Raw genomic sequence first — 23,385 nt, 5'->3', positions numbered from 1 at the left:
CATACCTCCCTCTCAATCCCGTGCAGCCTGGGAAAGAGCTGTTTAGAGTTTCAGCAGCACTCCTCGCGCTGCAGGTAGCCTCAGAACATCACAGATGTCATTACGGTGACATTTGCAACTGCTCTTGGAGTTCCTGTTCCTGTGCCCATTTAAGTACTTCCTCTGTCCTGTGTGAGTGACATCACAGTGTTGGTCTGACTTGAGCATTTGCAGTGAAAGGTCACTGGCATTTCTCTTCTGTTAAACAGTTGAGGTTGGATTGGTGCTTGTACTGCAGGGAACCTCTTGGGAGATACCAACCACATAACTATTGTTTCACACTCAGTCTCACTTCTCCTCATGTCATCCTTCTCACCTCCTGCACTTCGAGTTTCTTTTCCCATGGATGAAGAACACCCAGTTCCAGTCAAACAGGAAGAGACCATGATTCAGTGACAACAGATTGTCCTCTGTGTGTGTGTGCGTGCGTGTGTGTGTGTGTGTCTCATATTGTACAGTCCAGTTCTCAGTCACTAGGGCAGCAGATTGCAGATTACAACATAGAATCATGGTCAATATTTTTTTTATTTTTTTTTGACAAGAATTCCCAAAAAAGGCTCTTTAATATCAAATTGAAGAGGGGGGGTCACTGTTTTTTCAAGTTGCAGTGTTTGGTGTCCCCCAACTATAGCATCTTTTCTGATTGCCATGAAGCTCAATTTTGGGATCATCAAACAAAATAACCAGTTGACCTAGACTCTAACACTGGCCTTCTGATGAATTCTAGTCTAGATTTATTCTGTGCTTTTTTTCGACAGTTGTTTTCTCTTTGCCACCCTCCCATAAAGCTGTCACTGGTGAAGAACAGGCAAAAGTTGCTTTATGCAAAGTAGTCCCCGTGTCATCTGCTGAAGCTTTTAACTCCTTCAGAGGAGTTATTGCTGTCTTGGTGGCCTCACTCACCAGTCCCTCCATTTTTAAAAAGTGGTCAGCTTTAGGCAGATTTATACATGTACCATATTCCTTCCATTTCTTAATGATGGATTTGACTTAACTCCAATGAGTATTCAGCATCTTTGGCATTTTCTTGTAGCCATTTCCTGACTTGTCCTTTTTAATAACATTTTCACTGAGTTTCTCAGGGAGTTCTTTTGTCTTCATGGTGTAATTATAGGCCAGAGTACTGATTCATGAATGACTGGACATTCTGGGTCTAGGTGTCTTTATACTACAATAACTTGAGAGACATCCACTGCACTCATATGATCTCCTTTGCACTAATTGTATAACTTCTAGCCCTAATTAACTGCATCTGCATTACATTATGTGAGTGACTTTAAAAGGGGTAAATGCTTATGTAATCACTTATTACTCCACCAAGGGATGCGGTAGAGTTATGTGACGATCGCCGTTGGTTTGTCTGTCTGTCTGTCTGTCTGTTACAACATTACTCAAAAATGGACCAATGGATTCACATGAAATTTTCAGGAAAGTCAGAAATGACACAAGGACCAATTAATTAGATTTTGGCAGTGATGCGGCTTATAGTCTGGATCCATGATTTCTGTATCATTGAGTCACTGTAACTATGACAACAAGGGAACACTATGCCAGCTACCTGCTGACAATTACAATTATTACGATCCTACTACAAATTGATTGCTGCAACCTTTTTGGGACTTATCCGTCGGAAATGATATAAGGAGTGAGCAGCCTTGGCAGAGTACTGCACTCTGAGTGCTTTTCTAGTTTTACATTTTACGTGTTTAATTCACTGGCATTACTTTGTAAAAATCTGGTTTTAATTTGACTTGAAAAACTTTTTCCCCCCTAAATTCTTGTCAAAAAAGCCAAATAATGTTAACCATGATTCAATGCTGAAAAGCAATAAAAGAGGAAAACTTCCAAAGGGGTGACTACTTTTTATAGGTACGGTCCTTTACAGCACTACCTTCTTTTATCCACCCTTCAGTATGAGGTGACTGACTGACAAACATATATACAGGTCTGAATCCAAATCATAAATAAGATTTTTCCTTATGAGGTAACAGATGAGCAGCTGGAAGAATGGATGAGTCAAAGTGTGTGTGTGTCTGTCAGACAGCAATGCAGAGTAGCAGTGACGCATTGACATATTGCATGTACCAGCAGACCAGAGGAAGGGACGAAGCATGCAGCATTAATCACCATCCTCATCCACCAGCCTGTCTCAGAGGCTGACTCACTCTTCATTAGCAACTTTAGCTCTGTCAGCTACTCATTGGTGGCTCAAAGGCAGACTGCAAACCAAAGAGTTTTGACCTGCTATGTGAAGGTGCTCCAGTCAGGACGTTTGGGGTCAATGGTTGGACGCAATGTTAGACAATATCAGTCACCATTTCCTGGGTCTCTTCGGAAATCTCTCTATTTATTGTATAACACTGTTTCTTTACTTCACTATGTTTTTGCAGCGTTGCGTACTAAGAATGATAAATTATCAACAAGGACAGCGCTCAGAGAGCGCGGTACTCTGCCAAGGCTGCTCAGTCGTATCATTTCCGAAGGCTGAAATCTTGAAAAAATTCATGGCATTAATCATGGCACTATAGAATGTAGCCATTTAATAAAGATGTACCCACAAACCAAATGACCTTGCACTGAGCACAGGCGTGTGTTATGCATGTGTACGTTATGTTAGGATACCAGATCACGTGACCTAAATATGTAGCAGGCGGCGGGAATTGATGGAACTCAGAAACACCCCCACAATTTAATCAGCTGTTTTTTGGTATGATTTCTGACGGATAAGTCCCAGTAAGTCCGCAGGGGTTGATTTGTAGTAGGATCGCAATCATGTGAATGTTAGCAGGCAACTGATGTAGTCATACTTACAGTGATGCCGTGCAGCTATCTCAGAATGATACAGAAATCTTTCACAAACCCGTGGATCCAGACTATAAGCTGCATCACTGCCCAAATCTAATCAATTGGTCCTTGTGTCATTTCTGACCTTCCCTGAAAATTTCATCCAAATCCATTAGTCCATTTTTGAGTAATATTTCCAACGGATAGACAGACAGACGGATAAACAGACGGACAAACAGACAGACAGACAAATATACGCAGATGGTCACATAACTCTGCGTTCCTTGGCGGAGTAATAATTTGCAATAACAACAGTTTATGTATTGAGAGGCAACACATGCAACATATTCCACCCTCTGTCTTACAGACACAGCTTTACCTGTGAACTCCAAAACCTGCTGGGGGCTTAAAAATATTATTTTTCTTTGTAGAATCGCCAAATTAAATCATTAAACAGAGCCAGAAATCATAAAAACAGAGTGAATATCAGAATTTTAACTTTCTGATGATCCTTGAACTAACCATGTCTTATGTGCTGTTCTGTCGGGAAACCTAACCAAACTTTTAAATTTTACAACTTGCCAAAAATAAACACTTAAGTTAGTTAAGAAATTCAACTTGTTTTTATTGTTATGATTTATGGCAATATAACTTTGTTTTGATAACAAAACAAGATTTCTGTGTTATCTGTACTTCTTGCCATTGTTGTGCCTTTTTACAGAGGTGCAGGACTTTATGTTACATTGAAAAATGAGCCCATGGTGAGTAAAAAATGTAACAGGAGCAAAAAATACCAGGAACTGCTTAAGGTTCAGATACTTAAACCATAGCTGCCTAGCCTTGGTTGTTTATTTTAAATAGATTTTCAAAAATGTTTTAACTAGGGAAAGCCAAAATCATACTGAGGTAATAATAAAATATCAATTCCAATAGACAGAGAAAAACACCAGACCTTTATCAATTTACTTCAACTTCAGACTATAAAAGCTGAAACAAAGATGACAGCTCTACCCATAATTTTCTTTTAAGTCACTGAGCCCTCTCCTTTTTCTGTTTTTAGGAGGTAACAGACCAAGGGTAATAAAGTGCACAGCAAGAAACAAACAAACAAAAAAACACAGACAGCTGAGTGAATGGAGAGTCAGATGCTACATGGTCCTGCTCTGTCTATACATTAGTGCGAGCTTGCTTTAAAAATGATCATTTTCTTTTACATGACTATTACTAACCTACAAATGTCTGATCTTTGTGATGTTAAAATGTGTGGTTGCTTCCTCCATGAAACATTGGTTTGGATCACACATTGCAAACTGTGAATGTACTACTTTTTTTTTAAGCACCTGGTAGAACTGCCAGACCAGTGGCACTAGTGAAGCCATTTTAGCTGTGTGTAGAGGAACAGCCTTGTGGTACTTGCTTGGCCACAAAATGCGAGTTGCAGTGTATGTTGTCTACGGTGACAACTTTGACAGTTTGACAAAGTTTGTCAGCTGTAGCCGTCCATCAATCCATCCATTTTCTTCCGCTTATCCGGGGTCGGGTCACCGTGGCAGCAGGGTAAGCACTGCAATCCTAGACATCCATCTTCCCAGCAACATTTTCCAGTTCCTCCTGGGGGATCTCAGGGCGTTCCCAGTCCAGATGAGATATATAATCCCTAGAACGAGTTCAGGGTTTACTCTGGGGTCTCCTTTCAGTTGGACATAGCCAGAAACCCTCCAAAGGAAGGGGCCTTGCAGGCATCCTAATGAAATGCCTGAACCTTTGACATGAAGGATCGGTGACTCTTCTTTGAGCTCCCTCCAGGTTCTGAGCTTCTCACCTTATCTCTAAGGCTGAGTACAGCCACCCTGCAGAGGAAGCTCATTTTGGCCGCTTTTATCTGTAACTTTATTCTTCTTACTACCCAAAGCCCATGGCAGTAGGTGATGGTTAGAACATAGATCAACATTTAAACTATGAGCTTTGCCTTCTGGCATAGGTCCCTCTTCGGCATGATTGTCTGGTACAACACCTGCATTACTGCTGATGCTGCACCCATCCATCTGTCTATCTCAGGCTCCAGTTTCCCATCACTTATGAACAAGATCCAGAGATGCTTGAACTCCTTCGCGTTGGGCAGCAACTCGCCCCCAACCCAGAGGGAGAGCAAGCCACTGGTTTCCAGCAGAGAACCAGGCTCTTAGATTTGGAGGTGCTGATTCTCATCCCCAAAGCTGTGAAGCAGGCTACTTTGTCAGTCAGCATAGAGCCTGAAAACAGGAGGAAATGGCTAGCCTGACTCAGTCCAAAGATAGCAGAATCAGTGCACCTGCGTTTTTAGTTTAAAACAATTTGTCGTTTCATTGTAGATTTGGTGCCTGATAATATATTGAGTAGGACCACTAACATACTGATAAATCTAGGTGCATGTGTTGTTTAAGTCAAATAAATTATTGTGAGCCACCAAAAATGAATTGACTTTAACTTTACCCTCAGATATTTTCATTAAGTCTTTCAGCAAATGAACAAGCCTCCATTCATCCAGAGTTGCAGTGGTGCTCCAGCAATTACCAGCTTAAAGCCTTTGCAAACTCTAAATGATGCTGAATGATTTAGAGGTCCTGAGTCTTTTCGTGCCCTGAGTAAGCTGCTGTCACAGGACCCCAAGTTTTCTAGAAGCACCCCCGATTTAGACCTCACATTCACATCAGGCTATGACACAATGACACTGTGGGGAGACATGCTATTTCCTCCTGCAGTGATCAATATGCTTGGTCAGCCAGAAAGCTCCCACACTGGACTGGCCCTCATCTGTAAAACCTGATCCATACTGCATAATCACTCCAAGGTCGGGCAAGAGAGCCATTTACATATAGATGCAGGGACCTTGAACTGACAAACTTGCCTGCCAACCAGGCAGAAAATTAACCATTCAAGTCAAGTTTGAGCCACTGTGTGTGTATGTATGTTAAGTGCATTTTTGTGTGTGGGTAAGGTTAGTGTGTGTGTGTGTGTGTGTGTGTGTGTGTGTGTGTGTGTGTGTGTGTGTGTGTGTGTGTGTGTGTGTGTGTGTGTGTGTGTGTGTGTGACAATACCTGTGCTTTTTCTGCCATTTCATTTTGTCACAGACGTGGTCTTGGTAGGTGGCTAATTGAAAATGCCAACACTGCTGTTACCTTCTCTTTCCCCTCGACACAATAATGTAGGTGTGCATGTCTCTCTGTGTGTATTTATTTGTGTTACTTATTCCCAGCATGTGTCAGACTATTTGTTTGGCCTCATTTACATCATACCTGGCATGCAAACTTAAAAAGAAAAGATTTTTTCTATGGTACAATTTAATTTTAACATCCAGCTTAAGCTAATTGTCATGAAATACCTCAGGAATCAGCTTGTCTGTGCAGTTTATCTCCCTGACTTTGCCATCCTCTCTGTGCTGAATCCTTGTTGCATGCAGATGTAAGGAAGTACATGACAATAGTATCTCTGTATGTGTTGAATCTTGTAGCCTTGTATGTGAGACTGTTACAGAAAGTGCTGCTTTTTCCAAACTTTATTGACATACAGTGTGTTTGTAAGACTTTATCTGCAGCACTTGCGTCTTTCTACTGCACCTGTGTGCCGTAGGTCTCAGCACAGGGGAGGTGGATTAATCACAGATTAAAGGGAGCATAGAAATGAGTCCTGTGAACCTGATCCTGCGCACGCACACACACACACACACACACACACACACACACACACATCCACACACTCATACTTTCTTGCTGAATCATGACCTTCCTCTCTCCTGCTACACCACCAACTGGCTGAGAGAAAAACACTGCCACTGAAACAGAACAGGATGAGATGCACACTATGTACGCACATAGTTTCCTGCTAGTGTAGCCTGACGGAAAAATGAATATTGGTATCTCTGCAACTGACTCAGCGTGGCTATAATGACTATCAAGGGGACTGAGAGGGGAACGCTGTTGACAGACGCAGCTGTTAATGCAACTGTGCACATAAACAGCCCTGGACAAGCTGCTGCAATTCAGTGCCATTCATGTAGGTATTATAACGTGACGACAGATGTGACAATGTGTTTTTTCCACTGCTGACAAAAACATTGCATGCTGGTCTTTAAAAAAAAAACTAATAGAGGGACTTGGTGTTGAATTTGTTCTTAGGCTGAAATACTGAGTGGAAAGCTGCGCTGAAGCGTGTTGTGAGAAACTGTGATCAAAGCCTGGGATGTGAGAGTCATGCTGGTGATTTTCCATGACAGGTGTGGAACCGTGAAAGGTGTCATGTACTGTGCCTCGGTGATGTGTTGTATGTGTGCTGCTTAACCAGATTGCAGTGGGAGACTCTTAATTAAACTAGAGACATAAAGACCATTAAAACTGATGGAGAAGCCTGAGTAAATAAATGGAAAAACATATTAAATGTAGATGCTTCTATACAGAGCATAATGCTGCAAACTGTCCTATTCATTTAAGAACTAGACGATGTTAATTGACTCGTAGGTGGAGTATGTTGAAGGCTCAGATGTGCATTAAGAATCCCCTGGTTGTATAATAATGTACATTAATATATCTGGCTCCACGATTTTAAACAAAGAATTATAGATGGATAGATAGACAGACAGACAGATAAAAAATAAGTAAAGAAGTTAACTATGATTCTCAATGTGAAATCAGTAAAATTCTGTCACATCTGACACTACTGAAAACAGAAGATTACACTTTTCTTAGAAAGCCGATATGTAATCTGCAGCATAATCAAATTCACTTTCAGATTCTTGATCAATTTTATATGAATTTGGCAACTATGGACACTTTTTTCGTAATTCCAAATTTAAAACAGGTTAAATTTGCTACATTTTAATGCCATTTCATGCCAAAACAAGAATCTTGGGCTCTATATTTAGAATAATGCAAACTCCAACAGAAATCCTGGGTAACTTTCTTTGGTTATTTATGTTTTGCATGTGTTTAATTAAGAGCGAACTTTTCAACATTTATCTTTCAGTGTAAATAGGCTATTTCATGTGAAGTGTAGCCAGTCAGATAGTGCTGTGGGTTGAGCTTTGCTGGACACTACAGAGTGGCAACTACAGATAGAGGGCGATGAATCAGAGCCAAAACATTGCATTTTTAATTTTTCAAAGGGAATTTTATTTATTTATAAATAACAGCACTGATAATGAGGAGGATTTTTGCCATCCTCCATGCCAAACTGAGACATTTCTCAGAAACAAAGCTGTAATGATTCACCTTCAAATGCATATTCTGAGTATAAGGTGACCCAGGACTATTATGCCCTCAATAATTCATTCATTTTTCTCAATTAAGCCGTCAACTTCCTGACATTCCTTAAAACTATTTATCTTTAACAGTGTACTAGCGTCAGAATGTCAGAAATGATAATGAATTTAAAAGTTTTTATCTTAAAAATGGATAGAGCGGACTTGGCAAATGTTTTAAATAACAGTATGCTGTATGAAAATAGACATTAACGTAATGTAACAACTTCCAGTTTTGCTTTTTAGTTGTGTTTTCCTGTCCCGGATGCCAAAACTGAGACACAGTCATAGAGAAGTGCATCTATCTGACTTATTTTCACAGTGATATAATGATGTTGCACCTGATTATAGGTTTTGCTCAGAGCAGTATTTTCTTTGATATCCTTGGGTATTTCGTTACAATAGTTCTGAATGATGCTCTGAGGCCACTGATCAGAAAGCAGTTTTTGTACATTTTATGAATCCGATCATTTATAAGCAGAACTAGAGCCTGAACAAATGGCGGAGCAACATAATGTCTAATACGCTCTTTAAACAGGACAGCAGTCAAAGGTGTAGAATTAGTTGTCTCAGGAGAAGTTAGGAATATAGAAGCAGTCTCATAGAGTTCGATATCCTGGTGCCAAATATCAATACCAATTCTTTCAACCAATTAGACTTAGCCGGTTCCTATCAGTCACTTAATGACTACTTGTGGTGGCACATAAGTGACTGGGGGTTGAGTAAACGGAAATTAACTAACCTGCAGTGAACAAGAAGAAGAAACTCACACACTGATACCGCAATGCTGTGAATTAATATATAATTACTGTTTTTTGCCTTTTTAAGGTTTTTCTTTCCTTCTTGACCAATGTATCATAGATTATTCTTCTGCAGAATGTGTGTATGGTGATACCATCATGGACAATGTATCCTGATTTCACAAGTTACTCAACTACCACCAAATGAGCCAATATCGTTATGAAGGATGGCTTCCATGCACAGAGAGACGATCCAGATTTTAAATTTGTCGCACATCAGTATTTGTGACAGAGGATGCCATGGTGTGATGATGATTGTACTTCGATATGCCACGTGGGTTGCTGATGAGTATAATAAAATTTTGGGAAGCCACTTCAGTGGGATGAACACTGGTAATGAGAGAGAGATGGACACAAAAGCTACTAGACGTGCTGAGTGAATAGTTGATTGTCATCATAGTTAGCGATCTGCTCGCTTCATTGTATTAGGAAGGATGCTTTTTTGTTGTTGTTGTTTGTAGAAGTATAGCAGGTCACAACAACAACATCCAGTACAAGGACCTGATCTGCAGTGATACACCTGACTCATGCTGTGTGTGTGTGCCCTCACTCGTTCTTCAGTTTCACAGCCAGAGCAGATCACATTGCATCATTTGGGCTTTTCGACCACACGTTCTCTCACTGTCTCTGCCTCTATCTCCATCTTCAACTCCCACTTTAGTCACCCCCGTTGCTGCCGTCTCGCCCACTTTGTCTGGCAGCTGCCCACCCTTCATGCTCTATCTTCTTGATCTCCAGACTTTCACCACCACCACAGTGTGTCTTTTTTTTTTTCCAGCTGTTGTTTGACACCACTATGGACAGAGAGGGTTTTAAATGCAGGCTGTAGTGCTGCAGCTTCCACAGATGAGTGTTTTTCTTTGTGTAGAGGGTGAAGTGTAAAGCACTCAGGCTTCCAGTTTTCAAAAAAACATTATGTGCAGCAAATGCTTGACTCGTGGTATTGTATGAATTCTGCCAACAAGGCCTAAATAGTAATATAAAGAGGGAGGTGGGTGGCATTCAATAACTGTTAGTTCTGGCAAAAGAAGGCGAGGAAAGATGGCTCTCTCTCCTCTTGTTGCCATTTACTGAGCTCCCGTTCCTGGTGCCTGTTGGTGTTTTGGATCAGATAGATGCTTTCGGCTTCTTGCCACAAAAGAGAGGCAGATTCATACAATGGAGTCCTTCCAAAAGTCCTCCATCACTCATACATGCAGGCTCCCACTCCATCAAACAGTCACACTGTCACGGGCACACGCTTAATTATTCAGTCACTAATTATCTCTCGTATACCCGGGTTACATAACTGAGGTTGCTTTTGTGAGCGGAGCGAAGAAGAGACTTGTGAGGAGAACTTGCCGGAAGAGCTGATCTTTTGAGAGAATTTCATCTGGCCTCGCTGCTGATGCAACTTTTCTGGAGCATCTGAAACTGCTTGAAAAACATTTCAATAAAGAATATCCAAATCTGGCGTGGATGCGAAGATGGCGTCAGAGAGGCAAAATACACACAGAGACTGAACCACACAGCTATTTATCTTTTTAAATATCCCTTTGTCCCCGGGCTGCTACAGGTGATGTATGTACAAGTACATAATGTGATTTAAAGACACACAGGGCCTGGTGTATATGGAGCTGGAGGTTCTCAGCTCCATGGGGACGAGGCTGGTTAGTTTGCTCAGTCATTCATCTCTTTTCCCTTCTCTCCCTCACTCATCTTCTCCTTCCTTTTCTCCTTTACTCCCACTTTCCCTCTGATCTTGATGTAGTCATTTGTCAACTCTCCCTTTGTCCTTTTTTCTGTCAAGCTTTCGTGTGACACAGAAGATTCTTCCTTTGCTTTCATTTTTTCTACTTTCTATTATGACCCATTTTGCTGTCCTTTCCATGACTTCTCTTTCATCCACATATTTCCTTTGTTTCTGTTTCCCTTGTTTCCTCCTCCATTATCTTACCATGTGCAACTCTGTCCACCTCGACTTTCCCTCTTTCCTCCCTTAATCTTCTCTGCTCTCCCTCCTCTGTCTCAGCATGAGGCTGAACAAGCTCTAGCAGCATCACGCTGCTGACATCTGTCCCTTTGCCTGTCAGTATAGTATACAAGCCACAAGTGTCTCTGATGCTCTGATGTCATCTGTAAATGTCTTGTCTCTGATGGTGAAGTCGGTAATGGTGCCCTTCTACATTTCCACCTCATCTGCGCTGCCAAACAGGTGACTGACAGATGAAGTACTGAAGCTGCTACACATGCTGCACCTCCTATGTAGAAAAAACAAAGCCCCATAATGTGTCCCTTTTCAGCAAATCAATGAAAATTTCACTTGTCTTCAAAATGTTTCTTTCAGTTTTTCAGCTCAAAATACTATAAAGATGATTCATTTCACCATGACATATCTCTTGGCATTAACCCTGTTTTCAATTGGCTGTGTCTATAGTTTTAAATGCAGATGAGTTGCTGCTGTCTACACCCTCTTCAGGAAGAAGACTCACTCAGTGATGGACAAATCGTAGCAAAACAGTTGACAGCACAGCAGCCGACACAGATGTGATCAAGTGTGTGAGACCAGGACTTTCTATCACTTCTAACTTTATCTCTTAGCAATCATTTCACATCAAAATACATCTGAATTCTTCAGCAGAGCCTTTACCTTTAAATGATGCGAATATGGTGAATTGGTCAGGCCAGATGTGGTTATAAGTCAGTAGCTTAGCGGTGGAGAGTGACAGCTTGGAAATGGCTCAGAAGTAACTGCCAGTTAACATATTGTCTTAATGGGCTGCATTTCAGTCACAATTTCATACTTATTCCATTATCTGACAACATAAACTGAAAAATATGTAAGTCAAATCAACTTACTGAAAGTTCAGCTGTATTAAAATGCAGCATATGTGAGCACAGAGAGCAGGAGAGAAGCAAACACTGGCCAAGTTTAGCAACATGAAAACACGGTGACACAACCATACCAGTCTTGGTTTAATGGTTCAAATTTGTGTCAAGTGGTCATTATGTTTCATGCAGACACACACACATACTTCTGAAGCTCTTTTTAAAATCCTACATTGCTGTATACAAACAAGAGCAGTACCATTTATGCCTTCAAGTTAAGACTGTTGGGAGGTGGCTCAAACTTTGGAATTCTTCATGACATCTCGTTATTGAACTTTGCCTGTGTAATGTGATGAACAACTTTTTTTCTTTTTTTTTAACTTTATGCTATGCTTTATGATATGGACATTAGTAGGAGCTTCTGTCCAACAGCAAGTGTATATATAACTTAACTTGTCTCTGGACGTCAAGTTAAAGTGCAAACATTTCTTCCTACTGAGGGAATTTTCTTCAGTGTATATGCTACCACATGGTAATGGTAAGGAATATAGGGATGCTCTGCATAATACTTTTAACAGTGAGAGCATTGGCCTGTTCAGTGTAGCTGGGGACTTCAGCCATGCTGACCTGAAATCAGTGATGCCCACATTCCATAAAAAATGTGCTTCAGTGGCAATCTGATGGTTGAGTGTTTAGGATCAGTACCTTATGGGCATATATGGCCTGAGCAGCAGATCGGCAGAGTGAATCCCAGTTGAGAATCATTTACTGCATGTCGTTCCACTGCTTTCTCACCCACATACCCTGTCTCTCTTTCTGTCTAGTGTATCTTTCAAAATAAAGGAAAAATGCTTGAAGATATGTCTTATCTCCAAAGCATACAAGCCAGTGCACTTACTACCTAAGAATTTACAGTTTTCCCTGACCAGAGGCTTTAGTTGGACCACCAGGTACGAACCCCCTCACAGACCAACATTCAGCGTATGGAACTGGGTGAATCTACAAAGAGTTTTGCTGAACCGTAAGGCACAGTATAACGAATGCTAAGAGCAGAACTACTATAAGGATGGTATCCAGAATCTCACAGACTACAGGGACCCCAGTTTCATAGAGATTATTATTATTAGATACACTGAACAAAAGGGTTTTTTTTTTGCCACTTTTGACAGGCAAAATAACAACATAGACCCATCCAACCTTACTGCACACCCCTGGGGAGCAGCCACTCTCACTGCAGTGCTACCAAAGGAAGTCCATACCAAAGAGGCTAATATGTTATCACACACCAAAACCACCTAAGGCTTTGCACACATGGGAAAGAAAAACAAATGTTAAGTTTAAGGTTGTTGTTTCTGACTTTAGCAGTAAACTTAGACATAAAACAGCTCATAATCTAATCTTGGCTTAGAACTGCCCCTTTGAGGTTCAAAGTGTTAACCTATGAAAGAATGAGTGGTTTGTACACCTTATCCATGCATTGTGTAGCCTGTAAAATTCAACTCTTAATCTCTTTTACAAAAAAGAACTATTTCAGGTACAGGTAGCAGTTTTAGAGAGTTTGCATTTTACAGGGCTGCTGAAGATACTGTCATAGCACATATGATGTGAATTAAAGATCTTTCATCCTACGACTACCCCAGCCCTAAGAGTCCATAAATGTCAAGCAAATAAAAGATGCATCTGTGTACATTTGTGTTTTGCTGGCGATGTGCAAGTGTCAGAAAGTCTTGGCATATAGTCGTAAATGGTTATGCTTCATTAGGTAGATAACAGTGGATGCTAACTTACAGGGATGCTAACAAGAGGTAATTGGTTAAAGCAGGGTCCCATGTGACACAGTCTAATTTCATCATTGTCACATGCACACACAAACACAGATGCACGTGCAGGCTACTTGTGACCTGACACGACAACTCAGCCAATGTTAAACACACATCGTGCACCAAACTGCATAAAAATTAACATCACATTTGTGTAATGGTGAATTCTTGCCCATTTTTAGGGCAACGTTTTATCTTTTTGTCAGATAACATAGGCTATTCATCACACATTCACCAACACAATCTGAGACACGAAGCACATATTAACATGCAGCTGTACAATTAATGTGCATGCACACACGCAATCACACACATGGGTTCAGACTTTTCATTTGTTGACATTTACAGTGGTTGCCGCTGAACTTTGTGAAGTGTCACCGTGGCATCAGTTTACCTCGGGCTAGCCCAGAGCAGGGGTGTGCAGGGGTGTTGAAGCACGGTGTTGTTGCTAGAGTGCATGTGACCATCACCTTTCATCAGCCCTGGCCACCGTCCCCATCCCTAATGTGTCTAAACCAATCTGGCATGTGAATGAATACCATGCATGCCTCTGACATCATGGAGTTTCCACTGCTGTGCTCGGCTCACCTCAGAGATAGCAGCTTTGATATTTCACACTGCTGGCTCGCTAGCAGGGGTTCCCCACCCACCACCCCTCCTGACCATAGATGGAGTCTGGACGGTCGCTGTTTATGTGGAGGGTAGTCATTTTAAAGCTCAAAGGTCAAATCTCCAACAGTTCATGTCATGTAAGAGTCAGAGAAGTGGGCTGTAAACGGATTAAATGATTATAAAAGAGCCACAAATATTGACTGACATTTTTGCTGCTGTAGGATGGGCTCCGAATTAGTATTTATGTGATTTTGGATGAATGTTTCGATGGCTGAAATTCTGATGTTGCCCTGAAATCAAAAACAAGTAATTAAAGTTAGTTTACATCCACCAATGTACACTCTCTTGTAATAGTATCTTATGCACTTGTGCTATAAATGAGGTGAGGACCCATGTAGACAGCCAGCTTGATGATTTGCTGGGGCGAAGTGATACATGGGGTTATTCTTTGTGGGAAATCACAGAAATATCTGAAGCTGTTATTTATACTTTGATGACAGATTTTCTGTTTGAAGATCTGCTATTTGCAACATCATCTTTGTCTTTTTTTTGACATGTGCATGTTATTTGATTGACGATTAGGCCTTCGGTTTGGTTCAGAAATTTTATTTATCAAGAACTTTGACATGTGGCCCTTTTCCTCATGTCTAATGAGCCAACAGGCAGTGGAGAAATACTGTGTTATTCCAGTGGATTACCTCAGAGGTTTCCTTTCCTGTGTGTATCTCCACAGTCGTGAGAGTCACATGTTAGGCTGTTTGAATAGCCAAGGCTTTGTCAGGTCAGACAGGCAGCGTGATACCATTGTTGGACTGAGCATCTCTGAATCTGCAGGAAGGAACCACCTCCATGTTTGGCCAACATTCCTCTCTGCGCTCAGCAGCTGTTTTACTTCTTGCGCTGTTTAAAAAAAACCTTGTTTGTGCAAAATTTCCTGTATAAATGGACATCGAGAGGCAAGCATAATGAAAAAACACACTCAAACTAAGAAACTGTTTACAGATGTAACAAACAGATGACTGATGTTTACCACGGCTTGTTTTTGCTGATTTGGTCTGAGTGGTATGAAACTTTTTAAGACGGACTTAAATTTTCCATCACACATGGATAGACTCTCATAGCCAGCAGACGAGGTGACATGACACCTCTAACTTTAGTCTCCCTCTGTGGCGCTCTGAATAATCCAGTTAGGATGTGCTCTCAGTCTATCAGGAGGTTTTAGCTTCCTTGCTTCCAGCTCACAGACTGTAGGAAATATCCGGGACTTAGAAGTGAAGTCAGTGTGAAACTTAATTAAATGTGCATTCTTTCTAACAGGGGGCAACACTTCTGGCTGCAAAAATAAAATCTGATTATATAGAAATGTGTGAAAAAAATGCCCTGACCTCTCTCTCGAGTTGTTACCTCTGTAAACATTTTCCAAATGAGTTTATGGTCTCAATTCTAGTTTTAGGTCTTCTTCGGTACGGCATGGTGTTTATTTGGTAAATTATTGTTCCATTTAGATTGAAATAGACAATAAAGAAGAGTATGTTTTGGTTTGTGGCTACCTTGCAATTGAGAAGCTGCTACCTCAGTAACTTCAAAAAAGAGGTATAGCAAAGTTTATCCACTGCTGTGTCAATTTAAATAGCCGTGAGCTTGTTTTGGGTTGTTGTGGTTTTTCAGTTCATGAAAAGTAATTGTAACACTTTGGTCAATAAAAATGTCTTGCTCAGTATCCAGTTGTACCAAAACTCTAAGGAGTTGGCAGATCATTTTTTTCTGTTCAGGGCCATTTTGTTTTGAGCCTGTTTTTTTGCTAGGTAACACCTCATTTATTATTATAATCACAGTCAACATGAACGGACGGGAGCCAAGTGCAGTCTGGTCACTATAGGTGGATGTGTACAGTAATCCTTAGGTTCTCTGTCAGCTCCACCCTCTTGTCCAATAATAATCACTTCTGGCTCCATAAAACTAAGATGGCCAAAATGCTAAAGTTGATACTGCTGTCACAATGAGTACGTCCACTTCTTCTAAAGCTGGAGAAAAAACAGGCTCCAGGCTCCAGACTGGCCTGGACTGGCCTGGTATCCTGAATAAACCTTTGTCACATAAACACACATAGTGCAAACACTCTGGGATCATACATGCATTTGTAATTCATTACCTAACGCCTTTGACTTTTACCATCGCAGCTAAAACCCTTTACCTAATCTAACCTACCCTCACCTGAACGCTAAAACCAAACTGAATCCCTAAATGGCCCTTTGAAGTTGAAAGAGCCACCCAAAATACCACATATCACCATGCAGAAACGTCCTCACGACAGTGGTTTTGAACACACAGTCTGCCATGCAGGCAGTCCGCCCTTTCATATGTCTGTGTGAGTGTGTGTGCGTGTGTGTGTGTGTGTATATGTGTGTGTTTGTGTGAAGGTTAGAGGTTGCGGGGGCCACCAGCTGATGTCACAGACCCAAAATGAGAGTAGTGTCCTTGATGACAGCCTGGCAACTATAATTGTCGTGACAACCCCTAGGAATGAGCTGTCATGTGACACCCCTTCCTGAGAGCCAAGTGCATGGAAAAAGAAAACGCGCAGTCTCTCTCTCTCGATCTCTCTCTCTCTCACACACACACACACACACACACACACACACACACACATAGCTGTGTCTACTGGGAGAACCCTTTGGAAACAATGTCTGGCGTGCTTGGGGAACTGAGATGGCAGAGCAGGAACTATTTAACCCACTCTGGACAGCACCAAACAGGGGCACGAAACGAGACCCTCATTTTTGCCAACAACTGCATTATGTTTTTGAAATTGTCCAGATTATTTCCCACAGGTTGAAGCCACATTTTTTGCACTGCCTTGAACATACCTTATTTGTTAAGTTGCCTTTCTTCCATGCAATGTGTTATGCAGAGCTTTTTTTTTTTTTTGGCTCAGGTAAAGTGAGATTAAAGTTCTCTAAAATAACCTGGTGAGCCTGTGTAATTCAACTCGGGTACATTCTCTCATATTCCACCCATCCATAAAGACGGTTTCAACTATTTGAGTGTGACAAACAGCGCTGACATATTTTCCTTCCTTGTTTTCAAGCCAACTTCTCAGGGAGAGCCGTCAGGGGACGGCACAGCTCCAGCCCTCTGATGTCTGCAGCTCACACACACACATTTGTATGCATAAGCACACGGATCTCTTGAGTGTATTAGCATCGATGGAAGGATTTCCTCTCTATGCTGTGATTTAATGTGTCTCTGCCTCCTATTTCAATTCTCATGTCACCTTGAATCTGTCTTTATTGGTTTGTTTCTCACATCTTCTGCCTCCCAGTTGTCTAAGTGTGAGAATGAATACCACCTATGATTTTACCACATACGGTTTTCACATATGCTGCGCACACACACACATACATCAAAATAGGTTACAAATGTGTTGCGTAGCATAAGGCTTCTAACTGAATCAGTTTGAGACACTCACACACGTGCACGGGGGTTTTGCAAGGTGGTAATTAGTCGAGGCAGCAAAGTGATAACAAGCACCAGTCACACGTGTGCAACCGAGGTGTCAGCGACAACGTGTTGCCGGAAGTCACAGCCACACCTAACACACTGTCTTTCCCCTCTGGTGGGGGAAAATATTCTCAAATATAGATGTACGTATTGACACTTTAAGAAGAAAGTAGGCCAGCGCACATGATCTTCACCTTTTATTGACACAGAAAATGTGTATCAAGACACCATGTATGTCCCCCACAAGTCCTCCTTACACTCTTTTCCTTGCCTCTTTTCCTTTGGCTGTCTCCTCCGCTCACTCCTCCTCCTCTTCCTCCTCCATCCACACGATCTGAGTCATTTGATCCTAAAGGTGAGATGCTGCTTTCAGTAGATTATTTTCATCTCGCCTTGCTACACGAGAGGCTCTCGTCACTTTTCTTTTGTCCTCCCTTTATTTCCCTCCCTGCCTTTCATCCATCTGTCACCCAGCGGCAAGCTACAAGTAGAAACCTTGACGGTGATCTTTGTGGAGTCTGACATCATTTCAGGATAAGCTGCACCCCCTGAGTGCACTTTATATGAGCCCCATATGATCCTCTGGAGTGGGAGGTTTTCCATCTCTGCTTTGCTGCTTATGACTGAACAGCAGTTTGATCAAATAGAGGCTGCATGTGTCTTTTTCATCAATCACAGGAGGTGGTCCAGTAGAAGTCTTTGTTGTCACGATGGCAGCTACCTGTTTAGTAACATCATGTTATTCACTATTGTTTATTCATTCTAAAGACGAATTTTAGATTTGAATAATCATAATTTAATCATCTTTTTCCTCAGTTCATGACCTTCTTTCCTCGCCTAGTATGTCTGCTGTCTTTCCCTTTTCACCAGACATTGGTTAATTTTTTGTTTTATTTCTGTTCCTGCAGGTTGTGGAAACAGCAGCATGAGTGGCGACATGTACCATGCCGGCTACCGTACCATCACCAACGTAGATTACTCCTCAGTGTGCATCAGTGCAATGAAAGAGAGGTACAGCAACTGCCCAGGTATGACCTGGCACCAGATGGACGTTCGCCAGCTCTCCTTCCCCGATGCGTCCTTTGATGTCATCCTAGAGAAAGCCACGCTGGATGCCATCATGGTGGAGGAGAAGACTCCTTGGGAGGTTTCCCCTCAAACTGCCAGTTTCATTCACCAAGCACTCACAGAGGTATTGTTAAAAATTGATGTATCCCTCCTGGAAATTAATATTTCTGTGCTCATATCCAGGTATTTACTAGGAATTCCCACTAACTTGATTTAATTTTCTGCTTGTGGGAGCCCAGATCCCCCAATATTGCTATAAATATACTAATGTATTTGTGTGTTTGACTACTAAAGACCCTTACTACTCCTACTATTTTCATTAAAATCTCAACTGCCATATCTAAATACTAAAATTGAATATTGTTATTATTGTAAAATGAGTTTTTATGGTAAGGTTGGACATTATAGCTAACAAGTCTAACCTGACAATTCTTTTTTTCAGTACCTTTAATTATCAATAATATTTAGTGACTTATTTTTAATAAAGATAACAAGGAAAAGGCTTTAACTGGAATTTTGCCCAGGCCCACTTTAATTCAATTGTATTTTTTAAAAAAGAGAGATCAAAGCAGAAGTCTGTAAATGAAAACTACATTATGTTTGATATTCAACAAGTTGCTCAATCAGACTTGCTGGTCACCACCTCCAGAGAACAGAGCAGAAACATCTTAATAGCAATGAACTAATGCCTCATTGCAACTAAAACTTTTTTATGGTGGGATAGCCTGATTTTTGGGCAAAAAAAAATGTTTTCCTGGAAAGTAATCATAGGGAAACATTCAGCCTTAATCCTCTCCATGCCAGCCTATGTTCAGCTACTTACTTTTTAAAATGAATGCAGAACTCCAGTAGCTGCACCACAGTCATTCGGAGGTTGTTGGGGTGGATAGTGGGTATACAAAGCACACAACTCTCACACCGGAGAAACCAGGTTTGCATTCAGATTCCTGTGTATAGTTAGGTTTGTGTTACTAAAGCACTTTGGTAGAAGCTGGAAAGGACCCCTTCAGGTAAACATAAATGTCTGTGAAGAATGTCAAATTGCCTTCCTTGTAGCACTTAAATTTACATGTAAATGGTTTTAGTTAGATGTAAATAACTGTGCTGTGTCTCAAGTCTATAAACTTCTTCAGTAATTATCCAGATCACATTCTACTCAAACTTTCACCAAGACCTGCCCGTGTCTAAATACCGTAATTTCCGGACTATTGAGCACACCTGTATAGAAGCCACACCCACTAAATTTAAAAAGTGGGTGCGGCAGGTGTCCACGTTGTAACATGAGATATTTACACAGAAAGATTTTCTTGACTTTTAATCATAGAAATGCTTTTTTTTCCGAACAGTGCCTGTAACATGGCAGTAAAACGCATTGAGTCAGTTCATGCTGCCGACTCACCATCGATTCATTGATGCCAAGCTTATGTGCAACAGCTCTATTTCCTTCTTCGACAGGCAGATCGATTGCCTTTAACTTAACAGCTGCATCATATGCATTTCTTTGTGTGTTTTCCATGATGAGGGTGTGTGCATGAAGTGCAAAATGACCGATATGAAGAATTTAGTGTGAGTGCGTTTGATTGAATTCAAGCAGTTTGATTGATCTGATGTGACGAGGCATATTAAACATACTGACTGTATGAAACTTACCCCTAAAAATCTATACATCAGCCGCATTGTTGTGTAAGCCACGGGGTTCAAAGCGTGTGAAAAAAGTAGCCGCTTATAGTCCGGACAGTACAGTATAACCATTAAAGTTACAGTAACTAAGAAACTATGGTATGTAATCTGATAACTTTTGATTTTAAGTACAAAAACATAAATTCTATGAGACAGGGTGTGATTAATTCACTGAGACTCTACTACTTTTGAGGGCTTTGTAATGTGTTTATATCTGTTATTATGTCCTTTAGGTATACAGCTCTAAGCAATATTTGGAACAATCTTTGGTTAAAAACGAAAAGTTAAACTCCTGCTGCCGCGGAGGAATTCATCATAATGAGATGATCAGTGTTTACAATCATTTTATTGTTGTGGCTGATTGGTGTATACTGTAGACTGGTTCACATTTACAGATCTTAGCTGTCAATATTATACCAGCCACAAGTGTCTCTACACATCTATGGTAATTTGAATGTTCTGCTACAACTGCAGTTTATCTGTAAATGGCTTTCCGACAGTGAAATCAGCAATAGTGGCACTTTACATTTCCACTCCATCTCCACAGCCGTCAGTTGACTGAGAAGACATGGAGTGCTCTTCAGCTGTTGGCTGCAGCACTAACCGCCACTGACTCACTGCGACAATGACAATGTTGTGGCCATTAGCCATGCTTGACCTTGACACAGTAAGACAAGAGAACGCCACTATTAGCTGAAGTGGGCAACTTGTGATTTTTGAATGGGAGTAAATTACTCACTATGTACTCACTGCTCCATTTGCGGCGCAGCAAAATGAGTTGTAATTCAAAGTTTAGTTTGTAATTACAGGTGCATAGTTTAGGCTCAATACTCAGACTGAATATATAATTACAGTAAATGTAGCAGTGGAAAAGGTCAGAGTGTGTGAATCATATTAATGGAGGTGGTTAGAAAAGACCGAGTACAAATAATGTTAATGCACATTCAAAAGCTCTAACAGGTATTTTAAAATTATGCAGACATGGAGATGTTGTGGTGCTTTTCAGTTGAATATTACACAAGAGTCTGTTGCAGCCAGTTGGCTACCACTATAAAGTTTATACCTGGTGAAATGATATTAAATAAAATAGCAAAATAGTGCTGCAACAATTAGTCACTTAACTGACTGGACAAGTAGATGGATGGATGGATCGATAGATACTTTATTAATCCCGAGGGAAATTCAAAATAATAATGGTAAACAAATAATATACAATAAACAAATTATTCCAATTTTGACAATTCTTCAATTTTCACTTCATTTTTAGCATAGATCATCTTGATTTTCCAGTCTATCTTTGGATTTTGGACCGATGATTGTGCAAATCAACCAATTTAAAGACTTGAAAACATGACTGATTACAGTAAGCTGGAGTTCACCTGGGAAAATTTGCATGTGTCGTGTGTCAAAAAACAGTTAAAAATGTATTTAATTCTCTTCGGTAGTGTTTGAGAACTTCCAATTTAGTGCTTTTGTGGTTAGTTGCAGCCTGAATGGTGTGCTGCTTGGAATTTAGTTTTGAACTTGATGCCTTTCTTCTTTTTTTTTTTTTTTTACTGACGGCCCTAATTGATACAGCACTGTGCAGTGACTGGCTAAAATAAATATTCCTTTGAAATAAAGGGATTTGCTGGATGCTTTGCATTTAGGCATCCCTTGAAGAAGATGAAACCTGAGTCATGTTATCAGAGTGAGGTACTTCTTGATCTTCCCAAGTCAAGTCAGCTTTTAGTGCTACAAATTTAACCAGAGGTGAGCCTGACAGGTGAAGTAAACAAAGCTGTATAAACTGCTGATTACTGGCCAAGTTTTTAAGGACATAGTCTGACAATAACAACACACACACACACACACACGTGCACAAAAAGTTGACAGCATTCTGGGTGTTTTCCTCTCACAGAAGGAAGCATTAGAGGAGGATCAGTCAGTGTGGCTGGTGGGCAGATGGGAGGATTGGACTCCCCTTCAAAAGAGTGAAGCTGAACTCACGGAGCGGCGCCGTTTGAAAGCCATTAAAATAAGAAAGTCGAGTTTGTTCTCACTCGTCATCACCTGCTTCCCTTCGCACCACCTCGTCTTCTCACTTCTGCTTCTCGCTCCGTTTTCCCCTAATTTCCACCTTCATTTCTCTCACTTGCTCCGTGCTCAGGGCTGTGTGGTGATGTGTGGTTGTGCTTGTGTTGTCTTTCTGCTGCACTTTGAGTGATGCGCATCTTTAAGTGTGCAAATCATGGAGAAGTCGATAGTCCTCTGTGCTAGTGTACATTTGCTCTCTTGCTGTGGCTTGTATGGGTACAGCAGTCACGATTCCTCGTTCCTGTGTGAGGGTGTGTTTGTGCATGAATGTGGGAGGCGGGTTAAGATCCTTCTTTCATTTCTTACAGAAAACGTTCTCACAAAGTGGAAAACGGGTACCGACGGAGAGAGATAAGAGAGGGCAGGGAAGAAAAAAACGTGAGAGCAGCTCAGGAGAAGCAAGAAAATGGCCTGAGTGAAGGAGAGAGTGATGAGAAAGGAGGAGATCCCTGTCGAATCTTTTGTTGAAATCACACACAGGGAAGGAGAAGCTGATGGCAGGAAAAGAGAAAGAGGAGAGTGAAGAGCTGCATGACAGCAAAGGAGAAAGAGAGTGAGAGAGGAGGAAAAGAGAGAGTCAGAGACAGAAACCAAGACTGGCAGAAAGCTAATGAGCAGTGCACCACTGTGACACAGATAGAAAGAAGGTAGCAAAGGGAAAGGAGAAACCGAGATGTGGGATAAAGACAAGTGCTGCACACTTTAATCTAAAACCCGCTTCAAGGGTGTTTCCCAACGATTCAACCGGTCGAGGTAAAGAAAATAAAGAAATACACTGTGGACAATTGACGAATGATGCTTCTTGTGCCAACAGACTTTGAATTCATGTTAAACGAGTTCATGTGTTGTTACTTTATGGCATGGCCTTAAAATGAAGTACCTGTGGCATGGCCAAAAGACTAGGAACACTTTTTTTGTAGAAGGC

At 41.1% G+C, this 23,385-nt stretch overlaps 1 protein-coding gene across 2 annotated transcripts in view; it reads left to right on the top strand.

The window, feature by feature from the left end:
• The window catches only part of ece2a (endothelin converting enzyme 2a), a 104,523-nt gene that overhangs the window by 38,441 nt on the left and 42,697 nt on the right, over nt 1-23,385 (top strand). Inside the window, exons 1-2 of one of the 2 annotated variants that reach the window (XM_055014865.1) lie at nt 6,674-6,855; nt 18,545-18,828. In XM_055014865.1, the coding sequence (XP_054870840.1) occupies nt 6,747-6,855; nt 18,545-18,828 (393 nt within the window). In that variant the 5' untranslated portion in view covers nt 6,674-6,746. Of the gene's footprint in view, nt 1-6,673; nt 6,856-18,544; nt 18,829-23,385 lie in introns of those variants that run through there. The other variant, XM_055014864.1, reaches the window with a different exon arrangement.

Source organism: Amphiprion ocellaris, chromosome 10 (genome assembly GCF_022539595.1).
Source record: "Amphiprion ocellaris isolate individual 3 ecotype Okinawa chromosome 10, ASM2253959v1, whole genome shotgun sequence".
Taxonomy (NCBI): Eukaryota; Metazoa; Chordata; class Actinopteri; family Pomacentridae; genus Amphiprion; species Amphiprion ocellaris.
This window is presented reverse-complemented; position numbering and strand designations above follow the sequence as displayed.